At 49.4% G+C, this 22,768-nt stretch overlaps 1 protein-coding gene across 1 annotated transcript; it reads right to left on the bottom strand.

Moving 5' to 3' along the window:
• Nucleotides 1-590: 590 nt before the first annotated feature.
• On the bottom strand, nt 591-22,472 carry HID1 (HID1 domain containing). The gene is made up of 19 exons (XM_026090580.1): nt 22,461-22,472; nt 21,523-21,672; nt 18,769-18,939; nt 16,152-16,265; nt 13,132-13,238; nt 12,538-12,654; nt 11,104-11,326; nt 10,579-10,635; nt 10,344-10,484; nt 9,819-9,909; nt 9,023-9,174; nt 7,664-7,742; nt 6,881-7,045; nt 5,451-5,678; nt 4,826-4,959; nt 2,120-2,200; nt 1,658-1,749; nt 1,125-1,283; nt 591-654 (listed from the first exon to the last, which is right to left on the bottom strand). The coding sequence occupies exons 1-19, from the start codon at nt 22,470-22,472 to the stop codon at nt 591-593; spliced, it is 2,337 nt and encodes a 778-aa protein (XP_025946365.1).
• Between the last annotated feature and the right edge of the window lie 296 nt (nt 22,473-22,768).

Below are 22,768 nucleotides of genomic sequence, written 5' to 3'. Positions count from 1 at the left end.
TGAGACAAGAACAAAGATCTCTGTCAGCAACTGCTCCTTTCATTTGACTGGGAAAGATTTCACCACCAATGTACAACTGAGACACCAGGGAGACACCTGCAGTCAGAAGGGATACCCTGGAAACTTTATGAAGCCACATGGAAGTAACTACAGGTTTCCAAAACTCCATCTTCTGCAGGAATAGCAGCTTCCCCCCCCGCACCCAATTTACAGCCAGTCTTTTTCAATTAAATGTTGACTCTGACCTGGGCAAGGACAGGGTCACATCGGTTTCCAAACCAAATCGAGGAGCAAAAGAGTAACAGAAGAGCTAAGAATAGTCTGATTTCTAGTGCAACCACAAGAGTGGATGATCCCTTAGACATCTTTCACTCAAGGTTCATGGTGAAGGGCAAGGGAAGAGAAGTGAGCTGGGGGGAGGGATGTCCAAGCAGATCCCAATTAAAGCTTAAAGTGACAGGGAGGTAAATGAAGCGATTGTCCTTTTGGTCTCTCAGCTGGACATGAAATGCAGAAATAGCTGTGATGAAGCAGCACACAGCAAAGTCCTTAGATCCAGTGTATTTCTCTTAGCAGAGGTAAGTGCTCTCTTAGACCCGCTGAATTTCAAACAGCTTCACATCTGTGTCATACCAGATAGGGGGATCCACATTCCTGGGAGAGAAAGACAAGACCCACTTTACTCTCTGTGACCAGGTACATGGAATTCAAATCCCACCACCAGGGTTACAGGATTGGCTATACAGAACACCGTCACCTTTGCAGAAGACAAAAATCACTGGTTGAGAGAGAATGGGCCTTAAAGGGACGACAATTTCTACAACATCCCACAAAGCTAGAGCTTTGTATCAAATCTCTGCACCACCCCCTCCAAGCAACAACAGGGAATAGAAAAGCTGCCAGTTCCCAAACAAGCAGTGCTCCCAAGATCAACTCCCTTCACGTCTCCAGCTCAAACAGAAAGTTTCAGAGCAACTGATTCACCCTAGTCATTTCCAATAGAACCACATCCTTCTGTCCTCTAAACATGAGACAGCCTAGAGCTGGCCAAGTGCATGCAATTCCCTGCGGGCTGTAAAAATGGTTGTAAAATGACTAGGTTAGACCGCACCCAGCTGGTTTACCTCAAATAAATAACTCCCCACATGTAGGTCCGGAACCACATGGCAGTGCCCGAGTTTGCCTGGTACTTGCGAATGAGGATGGGGTGAGGGACAGGTAACAGCCCCACCAGTGTGCCATGCTGCAAAAACTTGAGGATCTCCGATTCATCTGTGAGACCCCTGTAAAGAGACAGAACAGGAGCATCCTTGGCATGTCCCACAGACACCCCCAGAACTGCTGCAGCAAAAAGTATCTGTTTAAGCAAATTCACACATGCACGCACACACAGCCAATGACCTTGACCACCAAGAACACACATTCCCTCCACTGAAAGAGGAGTTGAGAAGGGACCACAAAAACAACCAGCTTGGCAAGTGACATAACACCTCCTCTGCTGAAGTTGCGATGTTTTCAATTATATTTTACAAGAAAACAGAAATGAGTAAGTTAGACTTGCTGGCCTGATTTCCCCTAGAGGCCCTCCAAACCCAAACTACCAACCTCACAGAGCTCTCTACACTGCACACCCCTTCCTCTCCCAAAATGTACTTACTTGTCAATGCAGATCTTTTCCACCTGAGGGACCAGCACCTGTAAGAGCCGCATGATTGTCTGCAGGGGCAGCTTTGACTTCCAAGACATCACCTGTGAGTGGAGAAGCCCACAGGGAAATCAGTGCACAGGCTGCAATAGTGGTTTTTCTGCATTTATCTCCACTGTCTCATATCAAATGAGGTTTGCAAAAATCATGAGTGGTGGATAAGCTAAACGCACCACAACTATTCACCAAGTCAGGCAGCACTAGAATTATGAGACATTCAGTGGGTCATTGGTTTAAAACAGAAACAAAATACTTCTTTACAGGTGGTAGTGAACTTCTAGAGTTTTGACCACAAGTCAAAGTATTCTCCATGAAGAAATCTGCAGCTAGGGAAGTCTGTGCTTTGGAAAAAAAAGCATTTCAGCCACAACTCTTTTTCTTGTTATTTATTTCCTTTGCCCAACTTTCCCTTACCCAGTCAGGAGTTGGGGTCCACTGCCCACTGGAGGATGCACTAGAGAGACGCCTTCGATCCCGTCGGGGCTGCGATGCCTCCTATCAATAAAAAAAAAAAAAAAACCACAGTTAAGACCAAGAAATACAACCCATTCTCTGCTCAACGGTACCATTCCCCCTTAGCTTTCCCAGAGCACTCCTGGGCATGTCAGCTCAGCCTGTCCCTAGAACAGATCAGACCCACCAGCCCATCATTCCCCAAAGCCGCCTGCCTTGACCCAGTGAGTGGCAATCTTTGATGGAGGTTAAGTTGTGTGACCTTGTAAGCAAGGTTACAACTCCATCCACCACTGCTGATACTTCTGCTGGAACAATCTGTAGTGGGAGAGTTAAATGGGACTGATAAAAGGAGGTTCAGGCATGATTCTTTCTTCTAGCACRGAGATTAAATTACTTCTGCAGATAAAGACCACAGCTTTTGAGACCTATAGGGATACTGAGTACTGTGGGGTTTTTGGTGCCCATCTTAAAACATATTCTGTTAATTCCAGCTTTTTCAAAGCCTAAACAGCAATGTCATTTTGCAACATTTGCAGTTACAACCTATCATTCAGCCAGTTCAGCTTCAGTAACATGTCCCATCAAGCTTCTAAAAATAAAATTCATAAAAACATAAACCCCCCTGATTTCCTTTAGGTGACCCCACCCTCTTCCTCTTTGCTCCTCTCTCTCCCACAGCCCTTATCCCTTCCCAGCTGCCATCTAAACGCTGGCAGCCAGCTGACACATTTAGGAGATACAAGATAGAATTACGCTGAAATGTGAGGGCTGTTGAGCATTTCATGAGATGCTTTTGAAATGGTTATGACTGATAAATGGAGAACATTGCAACAGATAAGGGAAGGAACTTAAATCAGTCATAAGGGTGGGGGTCCTGAAATATACACAGCAAGTTCTTAACTCAATAGTTTGGAGACAGGATGGAGCACGGAAAGATCATGTTCACAAAGTCTGAAACACCATGATCCCTGGAGACAGGTGTGTGCCACCTGAAGTACCATGCGATAGCAGTGATGATTCTCCCCATAGCCTATCCCACACCCAGTGCTTTACCRCCTTTCACATCCTGTCTGCTTTTTGGCCCCAGTTCCATAAACATTCAGACACGCAAATAGCACTGCTGGAGCCAGGTGGGGCAACTAATGGGCAACTGTCTGCCTGACTGGGACCAAAGACTCATGTGTGGGCATGCACGCACACACACACACACACACACACACAAGCAGAACCAACAGAAAGCATCAGGACATAAGGGCAGAACATAAGAGTCTTTGGCTTGCTCTGCTAGCTCATGTCTTTGCTAACGTCCCCCCGAATAGCTCATGTGTAGGCAGACAGCTGGCAAGTGTAAGGAAGACTATAGCAGGCTACGTGCAGCCTCACTGGCAGTGCCAGTCCCCAGCCAGACAACCACCAGGGTAAGGGCTATGACTAGCTCACAAACATTACAGTAAAGCAATGAGGAGACTGGCAAGCCAGACAGTTTGTCTTTCCAGAGCCATCTGTAAAAAGGGAAAAAAGGAGGAAGCAACTTTTAAAGAAGAGCTGAGACCATCTTGATACACTTCCCAAATAACATGCTCCACAGCCTCATCTGTTTCCCAGGATATTTGCATTTGCACCCCAGTTCTGCAGTGCTGGCTCAGCCAAAAACATTTCCAGAGCAAAACAGATTGTAGCACCACCATAGTCCATAGGAGCTGTGGTAAAATGCATCCCAACCCATTACTCCCTGCCCAGTTTGCTCCTCATCTGAGAGCAGGTGTGTCAGTTTGGCCATTCCACAGAAAATTAAGAAAGGAGAAGCTGGGGAAAAGTTGTCTTTTACCACAGGGAAGTCATGGCTCCTTGTGGGAAGGGATGCAATGTCTTCCCTCCAACAAAATGGCTCAGCAGACAACAAATGCTTAGGCAGAGCCATGAGGCAGCACTGCATGCATAAATGTAGCCTTGCTGAAGGAGAGCACACGCAGAACAGCCCTTAGGAGAAGCTTTCTAGAAGACAGCCTGGGAGTTTGTGATACTGGACAGGAAAAGACAGACTGAGGAGTTAACAGAGAGCACTAAAACACAACTGCTCCTCTGAAACTGGAAGACAGCTATTTTATGGCTCTTGATGTAGGAAATTAGCAAATGCCAGGAGGCTGACACCACTACCAGAGTGCGGGAGACCAGTGCAGCCTCGATGCAAGGACCACAGAGCCTCTGTCTCATCTAGATGGCCAAGCAGCAGCCACTCTGAGGGCAGCATCTCAGTAAAGCCCTCATGGGAACACTTGTTGCTCACAACACCAGCAAGCCAGAAGATGCTGGCTGAGTTCTCCGTCCCAGAAAGGCAGGAGAGGGGAAAAAAGAAAGCAGTCAGGACCTGAGTTGAGAGCCTCTGGATCAGGAACGCATCCTTTTGCACCTGTGCACCTACTGCTCCATCAGTGACTTCAAGACAGAGAAAGGCCCTCTTGTGTCCTAGCTCTTGTGCATAATGATGCAACACTACTTCCAAACTACAGTGTTTTTCAGCACAGCTTGGGTGTGCGTACTGCCTCTAATACAGTGCCTTCCTCCATGGGCCCACCAGATCTCTCCTTCCAGAATCCCCCATTTTAGTCCATTTTACACCAAGCCCAGATGTTCCCTAAACACCAGAGGAGTGTCTAGCCTTACCCCACTCCAGGGCTCCCCATCATTCACAGCAGAGGGTGGGTTACCCTCTGGTAGAGGCTGCAAAGACTCGGGCTCCAGCGAACGCATGGTCCCATCCTCTGATACCTGTGACTTCTCTGTGAGCTTGTCGATTCCTGTGTTCGACAGGGAAAAAGCTCAGAAGCGCAAGTGAATTAAATATGCTTAAAAGTAGGGTGTTCTTCTCTGCCCTACGTTATACAGACACCCTGTGCATCTGCTGACATCTRAAACACTCTCCTGTCACCAGGAGAAGCAAGGATTAGCCTTGATCTCACCACCCCAAAGGAGCTGGTTCATCTCTGGGAAAACACTCCCTGCTGTAATAGGAACACAAATTCACATGGATATAGTTAAACTGAAGCAAGAGGTCAAAACTGGGACAAAAGGCCATGTGAACACTCTTAGTCTGAGAGGAGAGAAGCTCACTGCACTTTACTTACACCTGACTGCGATCAGCTTGGGCAAGGTCTATCTGAAACTGAAGAGCAATAAGTCATTCATAGTTGAAAGCTCTTAATCTCTCCCACACCCAGTGAAAGGGTGAGTCCCTGATGTATCTCACAAACAACCCTCTCTCATGTTATAAAGATAAACTAAAGCTGACCTGGAGTAGCCACCAAACTTGTCTTCAACGTCCCTGGTTCAGCAGGAGCAGCAGGCCGCGACCCCTCCATGGAGACCCCATCCTGGGAGTTGGTGCGAGAAATAGGCTCAGGAGTTTTCTTCTTGCGCTGCAGACCTTTCTGGATGGACTGTGAGTCCGTGGGCAGGTTGGCCAGCTGGTGAAATACATTCCGCTTGCGGATAACAGCATAGACCAAATTTGAGTTCCCTGGGAATCACAGCAACAAAATGAGCAAAGAAGGAAGACTCAGAGAGCCCTGCCAATGTAGTCTAAGTCAATGGGAACATGATAACGCTAAGCATGATGGTGGAGACYCTGCAAGCTCAGAGAACCATGCTTCCACCCATAGAGGCAATGGTACAAGKGAAAAAAGAGCAGAGTTGTGTATCCCCTTATCCCCTACAAAGCAGTACAAGAAATTCTGTGAGATTCTTCCTAGGCTGGAAGACTTATGACTGGAGAAAAGGCTTAGAGAGTGACATTCAAATTTCTGAGAAGAAAAGGGACAGTTTAAACTGCATTAGCACACATTTTGGAGGAAAAGGTTGCCAGTCAAGATTCAACATTCCTCCATCTTCAACAAAGAGCTCGGGGCATTCTTCTTGCAGAGAAATAGGCTTGAAATAGAAAAAACAAAAGACCAAAATTCTTACCATCTGTGAGGTGGCAGGAAACAGAATGAAATTGTACCCTWAAACAAAATACAAGCCACAGCCACAAAGGCTGTCTTAGGATCTGGCAACCATCACTTGCTAACTGTCCATTAGAGAAGCAGAATGACTACTCCTCACTTGCAGTTTTAACATTAAATTTTGAGCAAGGAGAAGTAAGAGCTCCCAGGAGGGTAAGGGACCTCCCTCTCTATTTCCAAGAGGGTCAAGACTGTCACGCTTTGAAGGGGGAAAGGATAAGGCATTTCCAGGAAATGCAGCAGGTGCTGGAACTTTGTTCAGACAGGGCTGTTTGACCTTCACCTTCAGAGACTGCCAGAGCAGAGCTGAGAAGCACTTTTAAACATTTAACAAGATGGAAGTTTTGTTCCCTCACCTACAAAACTGAGCAATGTGAGCAGTTTTACATCAGCATCCAGCCAGTTACACCTTGAGCATTAGTAAGCACTCAACTTTCCCACCCATCTACCCATCTCAAGTCTTATCTTCTGGTCTGCAGGAGGTAGAGGCTATGCTGATAACTATCTGCCATTTCATTTTGCTCTAATCCAGCCAGTCTGGGTCAGAACGCAACACTGGTTTCTTCCTAACCAACTTCTCAATCCTAGACAAGTCTCCATATAGTTGGTTTCTGCACTTCTTCTCTCTCATCAGTTTGAATTTTCTCTGAACTTCAGTCTCRTGCTCTTTTGAACTAAACTACTAGAAAGCCACTAAATAGAGCAGTCAGTCTCTTACCATCAAACTGGTAYTGAATGATGTTGTTGAAAACTTCTAGCAAGAAGAAAACAAGATGGTGGTTCTGGACAGCAGAGAACAGGAACCAGGTAGTGGAGAAAGCTTCCAGGAGATGCAGCAACTTGTTAGCAGCCACCATGGAGAGAGACTTCAGGTATGGAGACACTAAGGAAGGCAAAGAAATGAAAACCAGAGAATGATCCAAGGGACAACATAAATACATCACTAAAAATGCCCCTCTTACCGCCTGCCCACCCTCCACTTTCAGGAAAGCCTCATGGAATAGCTGAGCCCAATGGGGCTCCGCAGAAACCACCTAGCAAAAGCAGGCCTTTCTGTTTTCAAAGTCTTATTGTGCAGTTTTAGACTAGGAACATTATGTTTGACGCACTCCCTGAAAAGCCCGCACAACCCGAATCACCTGGACAYCCACTAGACCCAGGGGAGGCCACTGGCACCACAGGGAGGTGGCACTCCCTGCTGGAGAGGAACAGCACTGCCACCACCCTCACCAGGCTGCCTGGGTAACAGCCACCCCAGAGGGGCTCCAGGGATCCCTCTCTCCCCCTCGCTGACCCGCCTGTCTGAGCCCAAGCACCACTCCTGCATGCAGAGCTGATCTTCAGCAGGCACCTCCAGCCCTGAGGGTCACCATTTCCAGCAGCGGCCACTGTCACTGGTAAATGCTAAGGTGCAGAGGTAGGAGCGTACATGGGGAGGAGCGTGAAAGCAGCCAGATGTCCCCTCTACAGGTTGTTTCACACTGCGCAGCCAGGCGCTTACCGTTCACAACGATGGTGAGCAGGCAGTCRAAGAGAGGCTGCAGCCGCTGGTGCCCGCTGGTTATGATCTTGTGAAAGACCTACAGCAAGGAAGGAATTCTTGAGCAAGGGGAGTGCCAGTACCTTGCTGAAAGCATCCTCTCGACCAAAACCAGTGCCACCCCCATGCTAATTGCTTCCTGACACCATTCCTTCCTAGGCAGGGCCCTGCATACTCCACAATTACACAGGTGGGGAAGGCTGCTCTYGCTGTAGACTTGCGCTCCAGGAGCACAAGCTTTCATTTCCTAGGAATCCTTTGTGGATGTGATTAGGACTCTACAACATCACAAACAGAAACCAACTGTGAGTTGTTCCAGAGTGCATAGACAGTCCGGGGGGGGGGGGGGGACACCAGGAAGTAAGAACCATCCTCTTCATCTCCAATGGGTGTTGACTCTGACCCCTAATGATAGCTGCTTGAAATGCTAAGGAGCTAATGATTTGATATTTGATTTTAGTACAAACATCCAACTCAAATATTTGTCCCACATTTCTGAACTATGCCCTCAGACATGGAAAGACAACTGCCCCACGACCAGTTCAGACGCTTCCAGTCTTGTCTTTCCCCTCTCTGGCAGGCATTCCCATAGAGGAAGCCGGCGGCATAATGAGAATACAGGGATGATCTAAAATTAATGGAAAGTAATAGCAAAACAGATAGCACCAAGAACAGTCCTGGTGGGTGGATTTCTTCCTACTCCTTCTAATRGGAATCTCCTTCTGGAGGTTTATCAGAAGCTGCTAAGAAGTTCTAGTCTGAAACAAGCACTGCCATGCCAGGAGGGTTACTATATGCAGCTATATGCACTGCCAGCCACAGGGCTCTGTTTGTTGACAGTGCTGCAACGCTCAGCACTACAGACTGAGAATGAATGAAATCTTGCAGCAACCCAAAGCTGTGGGGCAGAGCTTGGCATCACTGCTGCCCCCGCTCTGACAGATGTGCTCCGCACAACTCTAGTTACACTGGCAATGCAACACAACTCTTGCCTTCCCCACCTGCAATCAGGTCCAGCAGAGATCAGGCATCCATCCCACCCGTGCCAGACCCTCCTTTAGGCACCAGGCCAGCTCCGTCTCGAATCCCGTTCTTTGGGATCATTTGTATGACATGTCCCCTGCCAGACACATCACCTCAGGCTAACAGGGGGCAAAGATCTCACTAGCCCTTGGATGCATCTCACATGCTTCCTAGCTACTCGGTGGACTGGCAATCTAGGCAGGACCAGTATACTGAAGAAGGAGGCAGACCAATTGCTGTGGGGGTAAGAAAGAGCAGCGAGAAGGGCCAGAAGAGGACTGCTAGTGCTGTACTCACTATGATGAGCAGATCTGCATGTGTCCCTGTGAAGACAGGGATGTCCATAGGCACTCGCACAGAATACGGCTTGTTCAGTCGAACTCCAAAGTTACGCTCCCCACTGAGAAGCAGGAGGATAAAGACCCCGATATGCATCAAGCCCACTCGCGCTGTGGAAACAAAGACATCACAGTGAGGTCTGTGGGCTCCTGGAAATAAGAGGGTGGCATGGCAGAGAGAGGAGAAATAAGAAACACAATAGGACTGAAGAGAAATTGCACAGAGCACAGCATCCTTATATGGGACACCGCACACAGAGCTCTCTCCACCTTCAGTACCAGCATCTGTCTCAAGCGTGTTTATGAAGCCAGTACAACATAAGTCTCACATGGATTATGCTTTTCTTTGTTAAGTTCTTGATGCAAAACCAACATCATAGTAGGAAAGATTTGACTTCTCCTTCCTACCACCCAGCAATGGAGTTATGCCTGATTTACACCCAGGCGAGAGAAGGTCACTCATTTTTCCCTCTTCACAGGACCAGGGGCACTGTTTTGGACCCAAGGACTCAAATAGGTTAGTACATGCTAAGGATCTCCTCTGCTGTGGTACAGATCATGTCCTGCTTCCAGCCCATTACAAAATTTAACACCCAGCTAATTGAAACACTCCACTGACTTCATGCCTGCAGATGACTAGGAATATGCATTCAAACCACAATTACAACTGAGCAGTAGAGAGGAAGCATATTAAAAACATTCTAGCTTAACTACTAAGTACGGGCAWCCCCAGCTGTTGAAAATAACCAACTTACACTGGTCTGCTCTGGCATCGTTGAGAAAATACAAGATTGGGACAAGGATGTCAAGAACATCACTGCTCTTCAGCACAAAGAAGAGGAATTTCTGGAAGAAAGGGGAGGATTTCAGACAACTTTTTTGTTCAACAACAAGCATATTTGGTTTTCTCCACCATCCACAGGACTCAAGGCAAGGTAGTCTCAACCTAACCAGTCCCTTAAGGCTGTTAGAAAGGCTGGTACAGACACCAGCCTTTCATTTTCATGTTACTTGAAGAGTTATTTTAATACTCGCTCCTGCATCTACCTCAGGCACTGATCTTTGGGTGCTACGGCCCCTCTCACAAGCTCTCTATGGTGCCAGACCCCACAACCCACCTGGGAAAGAACAGCACAGCTGACCCTAGTACCACAGATTTACTGTCAACTACCTGCTTTGGATCGCACAAGCCTTTGCCAGGGCTTGGTCTAGCCAGAGCCACACCAGGCTCTGGGCACCAGGCAAGGAGAGGCAAAGCTTGACAATAAGCAGATCCACACCTTATTGAAGTCACAGAGTTTCCAGAAGAGGACAAGGAGCTCCTGATGGAATTGGATCTTCTTGGCAGAGTTTGGCAGGTAGGTCTGGACCAGCGGGTTTGATAACAAGCGGGCCACTCCTTTCAGGATGAACTGGAAATCCTGTCAACAGACCACAAAGAACAGTGGTGGGCCCAGGGCTAGTGCAATCAGTATGAAATCAGACAGGAAGTAGTTCATGACACCAGCACTTTACCTCTTCTCGGTGTATTCTTGAGAGATAATTCACAAATAGATTGTCTGGTCCTGGAGGCTGCATTTAAAGAAAATAAATAAAGTGCTTATTGACAAYAGGAAATACTCAGGCAGTCAAGTGTAACCACTGGCTTTGGGGGCAAACATCTCACTTCAGCTTTCCTCTCTGAATAATCCAGTTTTAAACTGGAATTAATCCAGGAAACAGGGCACCTCGGGGGATCARTAAAGTCAGGGGCTTTTCATTTACACGGTACTGATTCAAATCAGTGATCGAAACCTAGTGGTTTGGTCATCTGTGGCTCTTTAGTGTCCTACAGAAGGAAGCAGGACTGGGTCAGAGCACTTGCCAGCAGAGAAGCACACATAAGGGTTGGTTCTGCCACCAAGCAGGTAAGAGACTTCAGACTGCAAGGAGAGGAGTGTAGCTGGGCCCTACAGGTCAACATTCAATGCAAATCGTCATAAGACGACCACAGAGAGGGCATTCAGGAGAGCTGCACAGAAAGGTCCTGGCGTCACTCACATCCACATCATCCATGGCCGTGCCAGTGGTAGTGCCATCCACAGTGGGACTCGAACTGGTGGAGCTGTCATAGTCCAAGGTGACAATCAGCACCTGGGCCGCCTCCTCCACCAGGGGTTCGCGGTAGTCGGAGAAGAGCAGATGATTGTAAGGAATCCCATACCCCACCGGGTCATAGGCGCAGACGATGTTCAGAAGCGAGGTGAAGAGCGGGAGCGCGTGTCTGGGGAGGAGGAAATGTTCTCAGGAGGCAGGAGCAGTGAGCRAAAGGCACTGCCTTGGGGAGGGAGAGGAAGGGCCAAGCTCTCATTTCAAACACAGCAGGACAGAGGGAGGGCAGCACACCATGGTCACAGCTACAAGGGTACAGCAGGTACGGACAGACTCCAGCTGGCTCAAGTCTGCAGAGACCCAGCACACAACACAGGCAGCAGAGCTGCTGCCCTGAGCAGAAGCAAAGTGTGTAGCACCATGCCAAACACACAGCTGTACAGACTGCCTCTCCGCTGCTCCAGCCCTGTGGACTTCCCAGCTCAGCTCATCTCCCTGCTCCATATTGCCTGCATGGCAACTGCAACAGTTTGGCCCTGCTCTATTATGCCTTCACCTTCACAGCAGGTCTCACATTCAAACATGGCTCAGGTCTGTAAGGATTACTTGGAGGAGTCTGGGGTATTGCTCTAACCCTTCAAGCAACAAACATCTTTGTGACAAAACACCAGCATCTTCTCTAATCCAACTAACCTACAACAGAGGCCCACAACTGAGCAGGCCAGAAACAAAAGCCGACACTGCAGCTCCTAGCTGGGCTCATGGCCTGAAGCTGAGAGGGAAGGGGAGATGAAAAAGGTGGTGTTGCCTCCCAGAGGGATTCTGTCCAGCCATCTGAAAAAGGGGACAGGACCTCAAAGCTCTCCAGACTCTGAAAAGACTCAATTGGCTGCCTCTAGTCAGGACTGTGTTGCCCCAGATGGCTGACTGTCACCTGGGGAGCTGACAGTCCCAGAGACAACAATGTCACTAGAGGGCAGCATTCACCCGCCACCGAGCGCCGGAAGACAACCCACTCTGCAGTGTTGCGCTAGCGTCCACAGCAGGGAACAGAGACCTGCAGAACAGGGACCAGTCCTGCATCAGACTCCACTGAGCACTGCACTCTAATCCTTCAAGCAACAAACATCTTTGTGACAAGACACCAGCATCTTCCCTCCCTTTGCTGTCGAGGAACAGTTTTCACTAAGCAGAGAGGCTAATGGAGATGTAAGGTGAGACAGGGCCAAAGAGAAAGGGCAAGGAAAGCCACCATGCATTGASAAGAGCCCCTCGATGTTGGAGGGAGCAAGTACTAAGGTCCCCCGTTGCCAACACCCTCCCTGGGAGACATTTGGAGATACTTCTCCACCTGGCACTCAGCTCCTCACCCTCTACTCTCACCTGTTTTCAGTAGAGCAGAAGAACTGCACCCAGGGGTTGGCATTGCTGCTGTCTGAGGAGGGAGGCAAATACATGGCCTCAGAGAAACAGGTCAAAAGGAGCTTAAGCAGCTCTGTCCTGAAAGAAGAGAAGAAAAGGCCACGTCTTGGAGTCATCCAGGAACAGGGCACAGGCAGCACAGTCATTTACCACAACAACCCTTAAAGAAGGCTCAGTCCCAGCTACGCAGTCCTTCCAACAGACACCTGGGCACCCAGTTTAATTTCTGAAGCAACGCTGCTGTCTCTGACCCAAAGCACTACACAGAATTGCTGCTTTATGAAAAAGAAATACAGCAGAGAGGTCCCGGCCTGTTTCAAGGCAGCAAGGTTTTCCAGCTCCCATCGCAGACACTCCAACTTCCAAATCCCACTGCAAGAAGAAATCCAGGACTGGGATTTCTCTGTGCTACCAGCCCTGTTGGCTCAGCAAGGAGCAAGTAGAAGGACCCTTGGAAATCACAGACATCTTGAGAAGCAGGGAGAGCCCATCTCCCTCAGATCCCTCTCTCTCAAGCCCAGCTTATTTCCATTCTGCCCTTGCAGACCCTCTTACCTGTTCAAGTCATGGATGTAGTTGGGCTGTGGAGAGTGAGCAAAGCCCACACCTGCCTCCCAGATGTACTCACAGCTGTCGATGGAGTGGATATCCTCTGCTGTGTCCTGTGGGAAGAAGGAGGAGGTCAGAGCTCAGGAGGCAGGAGCAGGAGTTGACAGCCCTAGTGGTATCCAAGGCAGCTCAGCCCCTCTCTTTAGCAATGGCAAAGAAACCAGCAGATGAGCATCCAGACGTCAGGCTGTACACACTAGGGCCAGCCAGTGAGTACCACTGAGAGGGGACCTCTCATCTTCAACACATGCTGAGCACCTTTGCAGGATGAAGCCCTTTCTCTAGCATGCCAAGGAGCAATGTTAGGTGTCTCCACTGGGAAGGGTCACCTGACACCCACAGATCCAGCTCCTGGCATGACTCTGAATTGCTTTGTAGCCTGAGGAGATGAACCACAGCAGCTTGCCCTTCTTTGTCACGGTCAGTCAGGTCAGGGTTGAAGCAGCTTAGAGGATACAAGCAGGCATTGAAAACCACCTGTTTCTACCCCAGGAATAGCTGGGAGCAAGGGCCCACATGAACATACTTACATCAAGGATGCTTGGCACACCTTGCCTGTCTTTTTTTTAGAGATTTAATTAAGTGAATTCTCCCGCCTGTCTTTTTTCCTCCCTGCACTCAGGGAGAGCAGCTCAGAGGACTGTGCTCCTAATTGCTTTGGCTTCCCATTGCATAATCTCCCTCCCTCCCACAAAGGCACTGACCTCAGGACAGTGGGGCTCAAGAGCAGCCAAGACACACTTAGCGCCTCAACCATGACGGCCACAAAAACAGCATGTTGACAGCAGCTACTGCCAAGACAGGAGCAACGGCAACTTCCTCCACAGTCCAGGCTTTTCCTGCCTTCCAACTCACCTCCTTCAGATAGTTTGGAGCTTGCCTGCTCTCAGGTTTCTCACCCAGCCCCTCACAACAACTCTCTCTGAGACTGGAGTGCCCAAGATCTCCCCCACAATTAAATCTTCAACATCTTCTGTCAGACACAGACTTCATGGAAAGAAATGCAGTTACACCCATATACCTGTTTCTACCATGTGCAACAGAGCATGAACACTAGGAGAAGACAGCATGTTACTAAGCACCATTATAGCACTTGCCCAGGCCTAAAGAAACAGATGTTGATGCCTTCAAAGAGCTCAGTCTTTGCAGGTAAATAATATAACACACAGGCACAGGCTTCCCATGACAGAGGGATGCCTAATCTCTAGCCATAATTCCAGAGCTGACTTCAAGAGGAGAGCAAACAGCAAAAGAGTACCAGCCACTGCCAGGTCTCTCTTCTGCCCATTCATCCCAGCACTCACTCTTCCTCCTTTCTCAGGTCTGCTTCAGCAACTATCAACCAGTCTGTGGCTCTGGGGCTATATGTAGTTCTGCCACGAGCATGAGGTGGTTCTACCCATCTCTCCCCTCTTAACCAGCAGTCAGACCCAAGAGCCAAGGTCAGAGCAGATCTGGAGAGGGAAGACAACTAGGCACAGGCCACAGATGCCACAGGCGGCAGACAGCAAGGATCACAGAGCACCCACCATCCCACTGCCTAATTCATCTTGCCCAAAACCCTGGAAAGTCAGGCTGGCTGCTGCCAAGAAAGAAATCACAAGTGCAGTGGGGGGGGCTTTCCCATCTGTTTCAGCCATACTCCCACCTACCCCTAGCACATCCATAGCTCTGATCCCACCTTGCTTCTTCATCCCTAGGTGACAGATTTCAACTGTTTCCACCATCCAGAAACTTAGAGCCAACTATTTAATACTCAGGTTTGTCAAGGAATTTTGCAGTCAACGTACACAGTGGTTTAGCCTCTCTCTCTTTTTTCACTTTTTTAAATCTTTACCTCATAACTATACCAAATAGAAGGGCTGCCCACTTTTGTTTATAGACTGGACCTACAATAAATACCCACAGAGGGGGACACAAGGTGGGGGAGAGGGAGTGAGAGATCAGGAGATACTCAAGAATCAGTCCTTAGCACATCTGGTAGGATATCCCTGAACTTCAGAGAACTCCTCTGAAGTAAAGACACAGACCACAGAGATCAGGACACATTTGTCTTTGCTGCAGTAATATGAAGAGGGAGAGAAAATGGACAGACACAGCAGAGACTGTTTATTCATTTATGTCACAGCACCTGCAATCAGGCAGACAGAGCTACTTCCATCCCTAGGCTGTGCCACATGCCAGTGGAAACAAGGTGCTAAAGGTCTCTGCTCTCCAGGGAACAACAAAAGAGCAATTGTTTGCCAGCATGATCATATCTTCCCAAGAGGTGAGCTGTAATGCCAGGTAAGGGACAGTCACACCAGCTAGGACTCACTTAGCTGTCTCAGAACACCCCACTTCTGTGGCTCTCCCCAGCCTGTACCACGCTCACAGCAATATCACAAGCAAGGCAAGGCACAGAGAAGCTTCCTGTATCAACACACTTTTGTGTCTTTGCTCACTTTGCCCCAGGCTCCCTTTGTTCCCTCAAGAGAGACTTTTTAAGAGTGGTTTCTTTGCTGTAGGAATCCCCCAGACTGACCTCCAAAGAGCTCAAGAGTTTACTTCTGATAGCCTCTAACCAGACAAGACACAAAAGCTCTAAACACAAAGCATAAAGACATAATAATGCTTTCATTTCCACATTTTTTTTTCCCTTTGCAGGTTCTCAATAGACTTTTACAAGCAGAGGTTATCCTGCTGCTTTGATGTCCTAACCTCTCGCCTTCAGCACAAGGGCCCTGGCTTTAGTCATAGATTTGGTTAAAAAGATGATGGATTGTTTTAAATCAAACATCTGTTGTAGAAGGCACAAATGCCATAAAGCCAACCAAAAACGTCAGAGTGTTACTCACTGTGTGTTCAAGCTCAATGACACAGTATTTTCCTGCCTGTCCATTTGCAGGAAGCTGCTCGGTTCTTCTAGGGTGCCCCCCTAATCTAATCTTATACCTCTATGCAGATAATCTTGTGATCCAACTTACCACCGTGCTTTTCCGGTGGCTCTGCACAGTGAAATCAGGACAGAAGAGCAGATCTGCGACAGCAAGGAGCAATGATTCAGCCAGTGGCCGGGCATTTTCATCATCTTCATCCCCCTAAAAGTGAGAAATGTGGAAGAGTATTGTCAATCCAGGATTAGAGAAGAGCACACAGTAACAGTACTATAACACAGCAAGAGAAGGCACATTCCCCATTAACACCCAAGAAGGCAAGAAGTTCCAAAGGGACAGGCAGGAAAAGCACACAAAATCCACCCAGTAGAGGCAAGGACTCCCCCCAGGAGGCGATGAGAGTCAAGTTGAGCAGGTGAAGGATCCCAAGCCTGGAGATGCTGGGAAGACAGAAGAGTTGCACCGGACCTTGGCACATGGAGACGCTTGGCTTATTGAAGACAAAAGGAAAGGAAACCATTTACAGAGAATAGGGTGCTACAGAAACAAAAGAAAATGAGGAAGGTGATACGGATGGTGCACAGGAGCCGGGGATAGGAAGAAGCCAGCCAGCAGCGGGAAGAAGTGTAAAACCTCTCAAAGGCCAGCGTGGGCTGCCTGGAACTGGAGGGGACAGAACAGGAGAGGCAGCGGGTGCCGTGCTCAGCAAGGGCCACCTCGGCCTGCCATGGCAGCAGAGGGGATTTTGCTGTCTCCAGCATTCAAAGCCGCACGGCACGGTCGTGCTCGGATCATGCATGGTTACTCCTCTGCAGCTGTTGCCAAGGGAAACCTCTCCTGGCCTTGTCAAAGAGCAGCCGGGATGCGTGGCCTTCCCCTGCACACGCTGCTGCGGGAGGGAAAGGCAGGGACCAGGAACGGCAGGGGCTTATCTATCTCGGCCAGGCCTCTGTCAGCCTGAGCATGACACACAGCTCTTCAATCACAGCAGGCAGCTAAGGAGATAATAGCCTGCACGGCTCGGGCATCTGTCGGGAAAAGCACTATCAAACAGATCCCGTATGTAAGGAGAGGCCCAGAAAGGATGGACGGAGCTGGCAGGCAGCAAGGATGCTTTTACTTGGGCTGGCAATCGGAGATGAGAGGAGAAGCATTAGGGTCCAAGGGGATTTCTTTTTTTAAGAATGGTCTACACTAATAGCCTCAGCTTCCAGGAAAAGTCCCTGCAGGCTCTGGGTACCAATACATCCAAGATGGGTGGCACACAAGAAGCCAATAGACCCAATGGAGAAGGCATCCCATTCCCCAGAGATCTCTTGAAGGGTTTTTCCGTCTTTCAAGAACTGTCACCCTTTCTGTTCCTAAACACAGCAACACGCGCGCAAATACAGTCCCTGTCTAAGTCCAGCACCCCTGCTTTGGGGCCAGCACCCACCCACACTCATGTTCCCTTCAGCCCCTTACAGGAGGGAGCAACCAGCCTTACAGCTGCTTCTGCACCTTGAACCACAACAGCCCTGCTAACATCCAGGAGGCACAACACCTGGGAGAGCTCCCACCCAGCACGATGCTGCTGAGCTGGATCGCCTCAGGGCCACCCCACCACCCTAAGGCTAAGAAACTCTCTCCTCCAGCTGCTGAACGAGGTGGAAACAGTGGTGACAGCAGCCTGGCTGGCTCAGAGCACCAAGCATGCTGCTGTCGTCCTCCCCAAAACAAGCTGGATTCAGCTCCTCTGTTTAGCCTCTGGGGCACTCCCCAGCTCCTGCAGGGATGAAAGGGTGGCCAAACACCCTCCCCATCACACAGATCGTATAACAGAGAGAGCAGCTAGCAGACTTCCCTTTCCACCACCCAGAACTTCCCCTTGAAGTGGCCTCAGGCAAAAGAGATTAGAGGTGACAGGCAGAGACGGCACAAGGTTCATGCTGTACCTGCCACTGCCGATCCCCGTCAGCCCTCCCCCAAAACAGTGCAGTCCACGTAACACACAGACRAAACCACCCTCTTCAGCACAGAGCTCAGCCAGGCTGGCCTGCACACTCAGAAACTCATAGCACAGTGCTCTCCATGCAGGACGAGCCAGCTGCAGAGGGAACAAGCAGGCAAATACGTATTTCTGGCCTAACAACTGTGTCTACAACGCTATTTCTCCCATCTGCAGAAGATCCCAAAGCACTTTCCCCGTGACACACTGAGACTCAGCAAAGCACTATTGTGCCCACTCTCCAGACAGAAAAGAGCAGGGAGGTTTAGAGATTCCCCTGAGGTTATACAGTGACAGAGCCAGAAACAGTCCCCAGTTCTTTAATTCTTTAATCACTCTTGGTCAGTTGTGGGCTTCACCTACCAGACTAGGCCCCAGTTAAAACTGTATCACTCTGCTCCTAAACCGGGTATTGAGTCACAACAAGATGCTGAGAGTCTCTCCAGCACTATTTGCACTATTCACATACTAGCGCTCTCTTACGGCTGCACCCAAGGGAAAACTTCAGGAGATGCAGCAGCCTGTGCTAAACAAAGTAGCTGAGGGTGAGAGGAAAAGCAGCAAGAATCAAAGGGAGGAAACCAGCTTAGAAGGTGCCCCCTCGTTTCTGACCAAAGAGACACTACTGGAACAAGGTACCCCCAGAAGCATTTGGGTCTCCCCCATCCCACAACCTCCCCCTCACTCTCCAAAAGGAAGAATAAGYGCCAAGAGACAGACCCCTCCTCGGCCAGCCCCAGGGACAGTTGACCAGAAGAAACCTCTCCAATCTGGGTCCTCGAAGATGTAGGGCAGGATACGCGTGAGGAGCCGGCAGCAGTTCAAGACAATTTGCCTCTCTTTCTCCGTGTGGCAGCCGCTCTCTGCTCCCTGCACCAGCTTCTCCACAGCCTGAGGGAAACAAAACCAAGGCAGGTAGCATTAGCCTGGAGACACATGAGCAAGAGCTGAGCAGGCCTGCTGTGCTGGTGACATCCCGACATAGAATTATAAGCTGTTTTCCCTGAGTTCAATAGTAAAGTCTCTGTGCTGCTGTTTGAAAAACTGCAGAAATAGGGTTAAGCATCTTAAATGGACCTTCTTGAATTTCTACTCTCCCACTGCAAGACTGCTCACATGCCAGGGTGTGCCATGCAGCTCATGTGTTGGGTCATGTGAGACAGAGGGCCACAGCACCGCAGGAGCATCCCTTTTCGTAGACTCCTTCCATGACACCAGACACCGCAAAGAGCAGATCAGATTAAGCAGCCGCGTCACATGCGTGAGACTCGGGCCAGGACCAAGGCAGCAGCCTCGCACTGCATGATGTGAGGCACCAGCAGGGGACTATTACATGGAAACACAAAACTCAACACATCCATACGTGCYGTCGTGATTACAGCAGGCACCTCTCCTGACTCGGCAGGTGGGAGCGAAGATGCTGCCTACGCGCATGGATAAGGGCTCCGGAAGAGCCTGTCAAGGCCCAGCTCCCTGCTGTACTGCAGCACAGGAAGGTGGCAGCCCAGGTTCCCCCAGCTCACCCTGCGAATAGGACTGTTGCCCTGGAAAGAGCTTCTGGGCTGAGTCTCTACAGTCCATCTGATCAATGCTGAAACTGCCAAGGGAGGCAATCACATAGCTTTTTTTTTTTTTTTTTTTTTTTTAAATAACAGGGATGTGGGTCTCGCCAGACAGCAACCACAGCGCCAGGAGGCAGAGGCAGAAGTCTGTAACTGGACAAAAAAAAGAGACCCCCTTTCCCCCCGTACCTGCACCCGCTTCCTCTTAATCCCTGATCCTGAGGGGACAGAGGGGGAATGAAAGCTGAAACATTTACCAAGGATTTACCTTGCAGCTTTTTAATTCATGGTGCCACATGTCCCTGCTTATTTTCAYAGCAGACTGTCTGGGTCACTGACTCTGCTAGTTTACGTCACTGTCTTAATGGGTATTTAAGTGCTGCTTGTGTACTCTCAGCCTGTCCATGTACTGCTCTGTGACTGCGCTTAAATATATTTTGGGGGCATGCTCATGACCCTGTACAGTGGAGATATAGACTGAGTCCCCAGAATGACTACAAATGACATTTCAGCCATGCTGTTGTGCTTTCCACAAACATGCAGCGCTGCTAAGTCCGGCACCATGCTGCACCTAGTGCAAGTCAGTGCCCTCAGCCTGGCAACAGCGCTGCAGGAATCTGCAGGCTTTTCTGCCCCGACATACCAAGATCTAGGGCTCCTGGATGAACAACCCTGCCATGACCAGCTCTCCCAACACATCTGTTTCCAAGAGGGTGAACAGCCCATATTTTAGTCTTGTTTTTGGGGGAAAGAGGACAGGTGGGTTTTTTTTGTTGTTGTTGTTGTTTTTTAACAGTCAGTACAGGTCTCCGAGTCCTTCTCAGTTCCCAAGCTGCTGATGGCCAGAACCCAGCACTAGGGAAACACCACTTCATTTTTCTTCATTTTTATATTCTTCCTCAGGCATCCACTACAGGCATCTGTCTGAAGCAAGATATTTAGTCAGAGTGACCTTCAGTATGATTCAGCAGGGCCCTTTTGCATTTTGTAGAGCAGGAAAGAAAAACAGGACAGCAACAGCCATTTGAAAATTGCCAAATGCCATTCTGCATGTTTCCAACACTCCAAATTCAAGGCTGATCTTTGTACGACCCAAATCAAGACTTATCAACACCTGCACTTTCCCAGGCAGAGTAAGTCTCACCAGACTGTTCCCTCAGCAGCCTAAGCCATTGCTCAGCAGCTTGACAATTTGCCAGTTCTGGCAGAGTAGGAAATGCAAGTCAATGTCCCTTGCRCTCCACGAGGACATGGCAATACCAGAAGCAGCACCAGGGACATGCTGACATAACAGAAGAAGGAAGACAAGGCTTAAGACTCCCCCCAGTTTCATCCAGGGACTTTTACAGTGACAAATTCCACATCCCTCTGGGGTTTATGAGTTTGGAGGAGAACTGATACAGAATGAGGAGCAGTTAGATGCAGAAAGGGAAACAGAGGCACCACATATACACAGCCTTGGTACAAAGTTCCCTAAGCCTGAAGCAGTCAACGTTTCGGGCAGGATTCAAGGGTGCAGGGACAAGAAGAAAAAAGCTCTGAACTGAGCAAATGCCAGCTGTGGTCTGTGGTAAACCAAGAGAGGAAGGGCTGAGAGTTATCACAAGGAGACAGGGACAAGCCAGCACAGCGTCTGGCGGAAGGAAATAAGCTGTTATCTGCCACCACACTCAGCACCAATGTGCCGCTATCACCCAGCGGGCACGACTGCTAGCCAAGCAAGAAGCCAGGGCTTGGCAAACATGCCTGGAGTGCCAGTAGCCACCACAACCACCCCCAGCCTAACTCCACTTAGCTGAACATCTTAAAATTTCCAGTCCACACAAGAGGGCCTTAGGAGCCACAGGACTCCTGGTCCAGGGACAGCCCCCCTCCACGAGCACAGGACCAGGGAAGAGGGTGCCCTCCTTACCTTGTAACACAAAGTAGCCAAGTTTGAAGGYGATTCTTCTCTCACCGCTCGGATCTCTGCGGCTGGTACAAGGGCAAATACATCCTGCACTGAAGTGGCTGTATCTGCCCAGAACTGGTCCCAAAAGGCATCATCCGTTGCCTCCACAGGCTACAGAAAGACAAACAGCGGTTACAAACGCAGAGCTGCTGTTCTGTGAGGTCCAAACATCACAGCTCAGGCTCAGGCCTGGGCCACCCCAGCATCAGCAGAACATACAAGAGGGTAAATGAGAAAACACACTGGCACTGGTTTTATAGCTTGACCTCTCTGTTATCAGAGCCTTGGCTGATTCGACCACCCAAACTAAGCATTCCCTCTGCAGTGGAGGTGACCAGCAAGACATTTACGTGACAAGTTGCATCAGACTGGAACCCCCCAAGTCTTTCACAAAGTCAGGACACGCACAAGGCCGCCTGCTTGTCTGCAACCTAGGACAYATGCGACAAGGTCTTTTCCGATGCACATGGGCCAGGCTGCTGTCACGCATCCTGTCACCTTCAGAGCATGCCAAGGATGCCCTGAGCTTGCGCTGGAGTTGCATCTGTTGTAACCAAAGCCTCAGGGAAGCAGTCAGGGATCTCTCACGTTTGGGCACAAACAGACACCCGGAACTGACAGACCCACTCCAGAGCACTTACTGTTGCAACAGAATTGATCTTGCAGAATCAAATATTTATGGGGAACTGGATTCAGTGCAGCTGGTCCCTGCCAAGGCTTTGCTCTTAAAAAAGCACTAAAAGTGCAAGTCAAAGGGGGAGATGGAAAGAGAAGGCTGAGATACCAAAAAAAGCAATTTCAGGCCCGCAGCCCAAGAAGCCCATCCCCCTGTGTCTGGGAACTCGCCTCTCCCTGCTACTCTTGCTGGCTCTGCAGGTGCAGACGTCCTCCTCTCTCACCTGCACTACCATCTCCTTCCCACAGTGTGAGAACAAGTATTCTGTCACTCCCCCAGAGGTAAAAAAGCCAATACTGTTTCTTTTAGCAAGAAGGCATCTCTATTACACATCTCAGGCATCCAAAACCAGGGAGCTCTGAACCGTCAGGAAAGACTTTTCAGCCAGCCTAAAACTGAGCATCACTCTTCCCATCTAAATGCTCATACTTGCCAAGAAATAGGCAGCACCCAAACACAGGCTGGGAGTGTTCATCCAGCCCAAGGGTCCTCCTAGAAGGGTGACAGGAGCCTTCCTGAGTATTTATGCCA

The sequence above is a fragment of the Apteryx rowi genome, unplaced genomic scaffold (assembly GCF_003343035.1).
Source record: "Apteryx rowi isolate R43461 unplaced genomic scaffold, aptRow1 scaffold_86, whole genome shotgun sequence".
Lineage (NCBI taxonomy): Eukaryota > Metazoa > Chordata > Aves > Apterygiformes > Apterygidae > Apteryx > Apteryx rowi.
The sequence above is the reverse complement of the archived record's forward strand: the minus strand, read 5'-3'. Positions and strand labels throughout refer to the sequence as shown.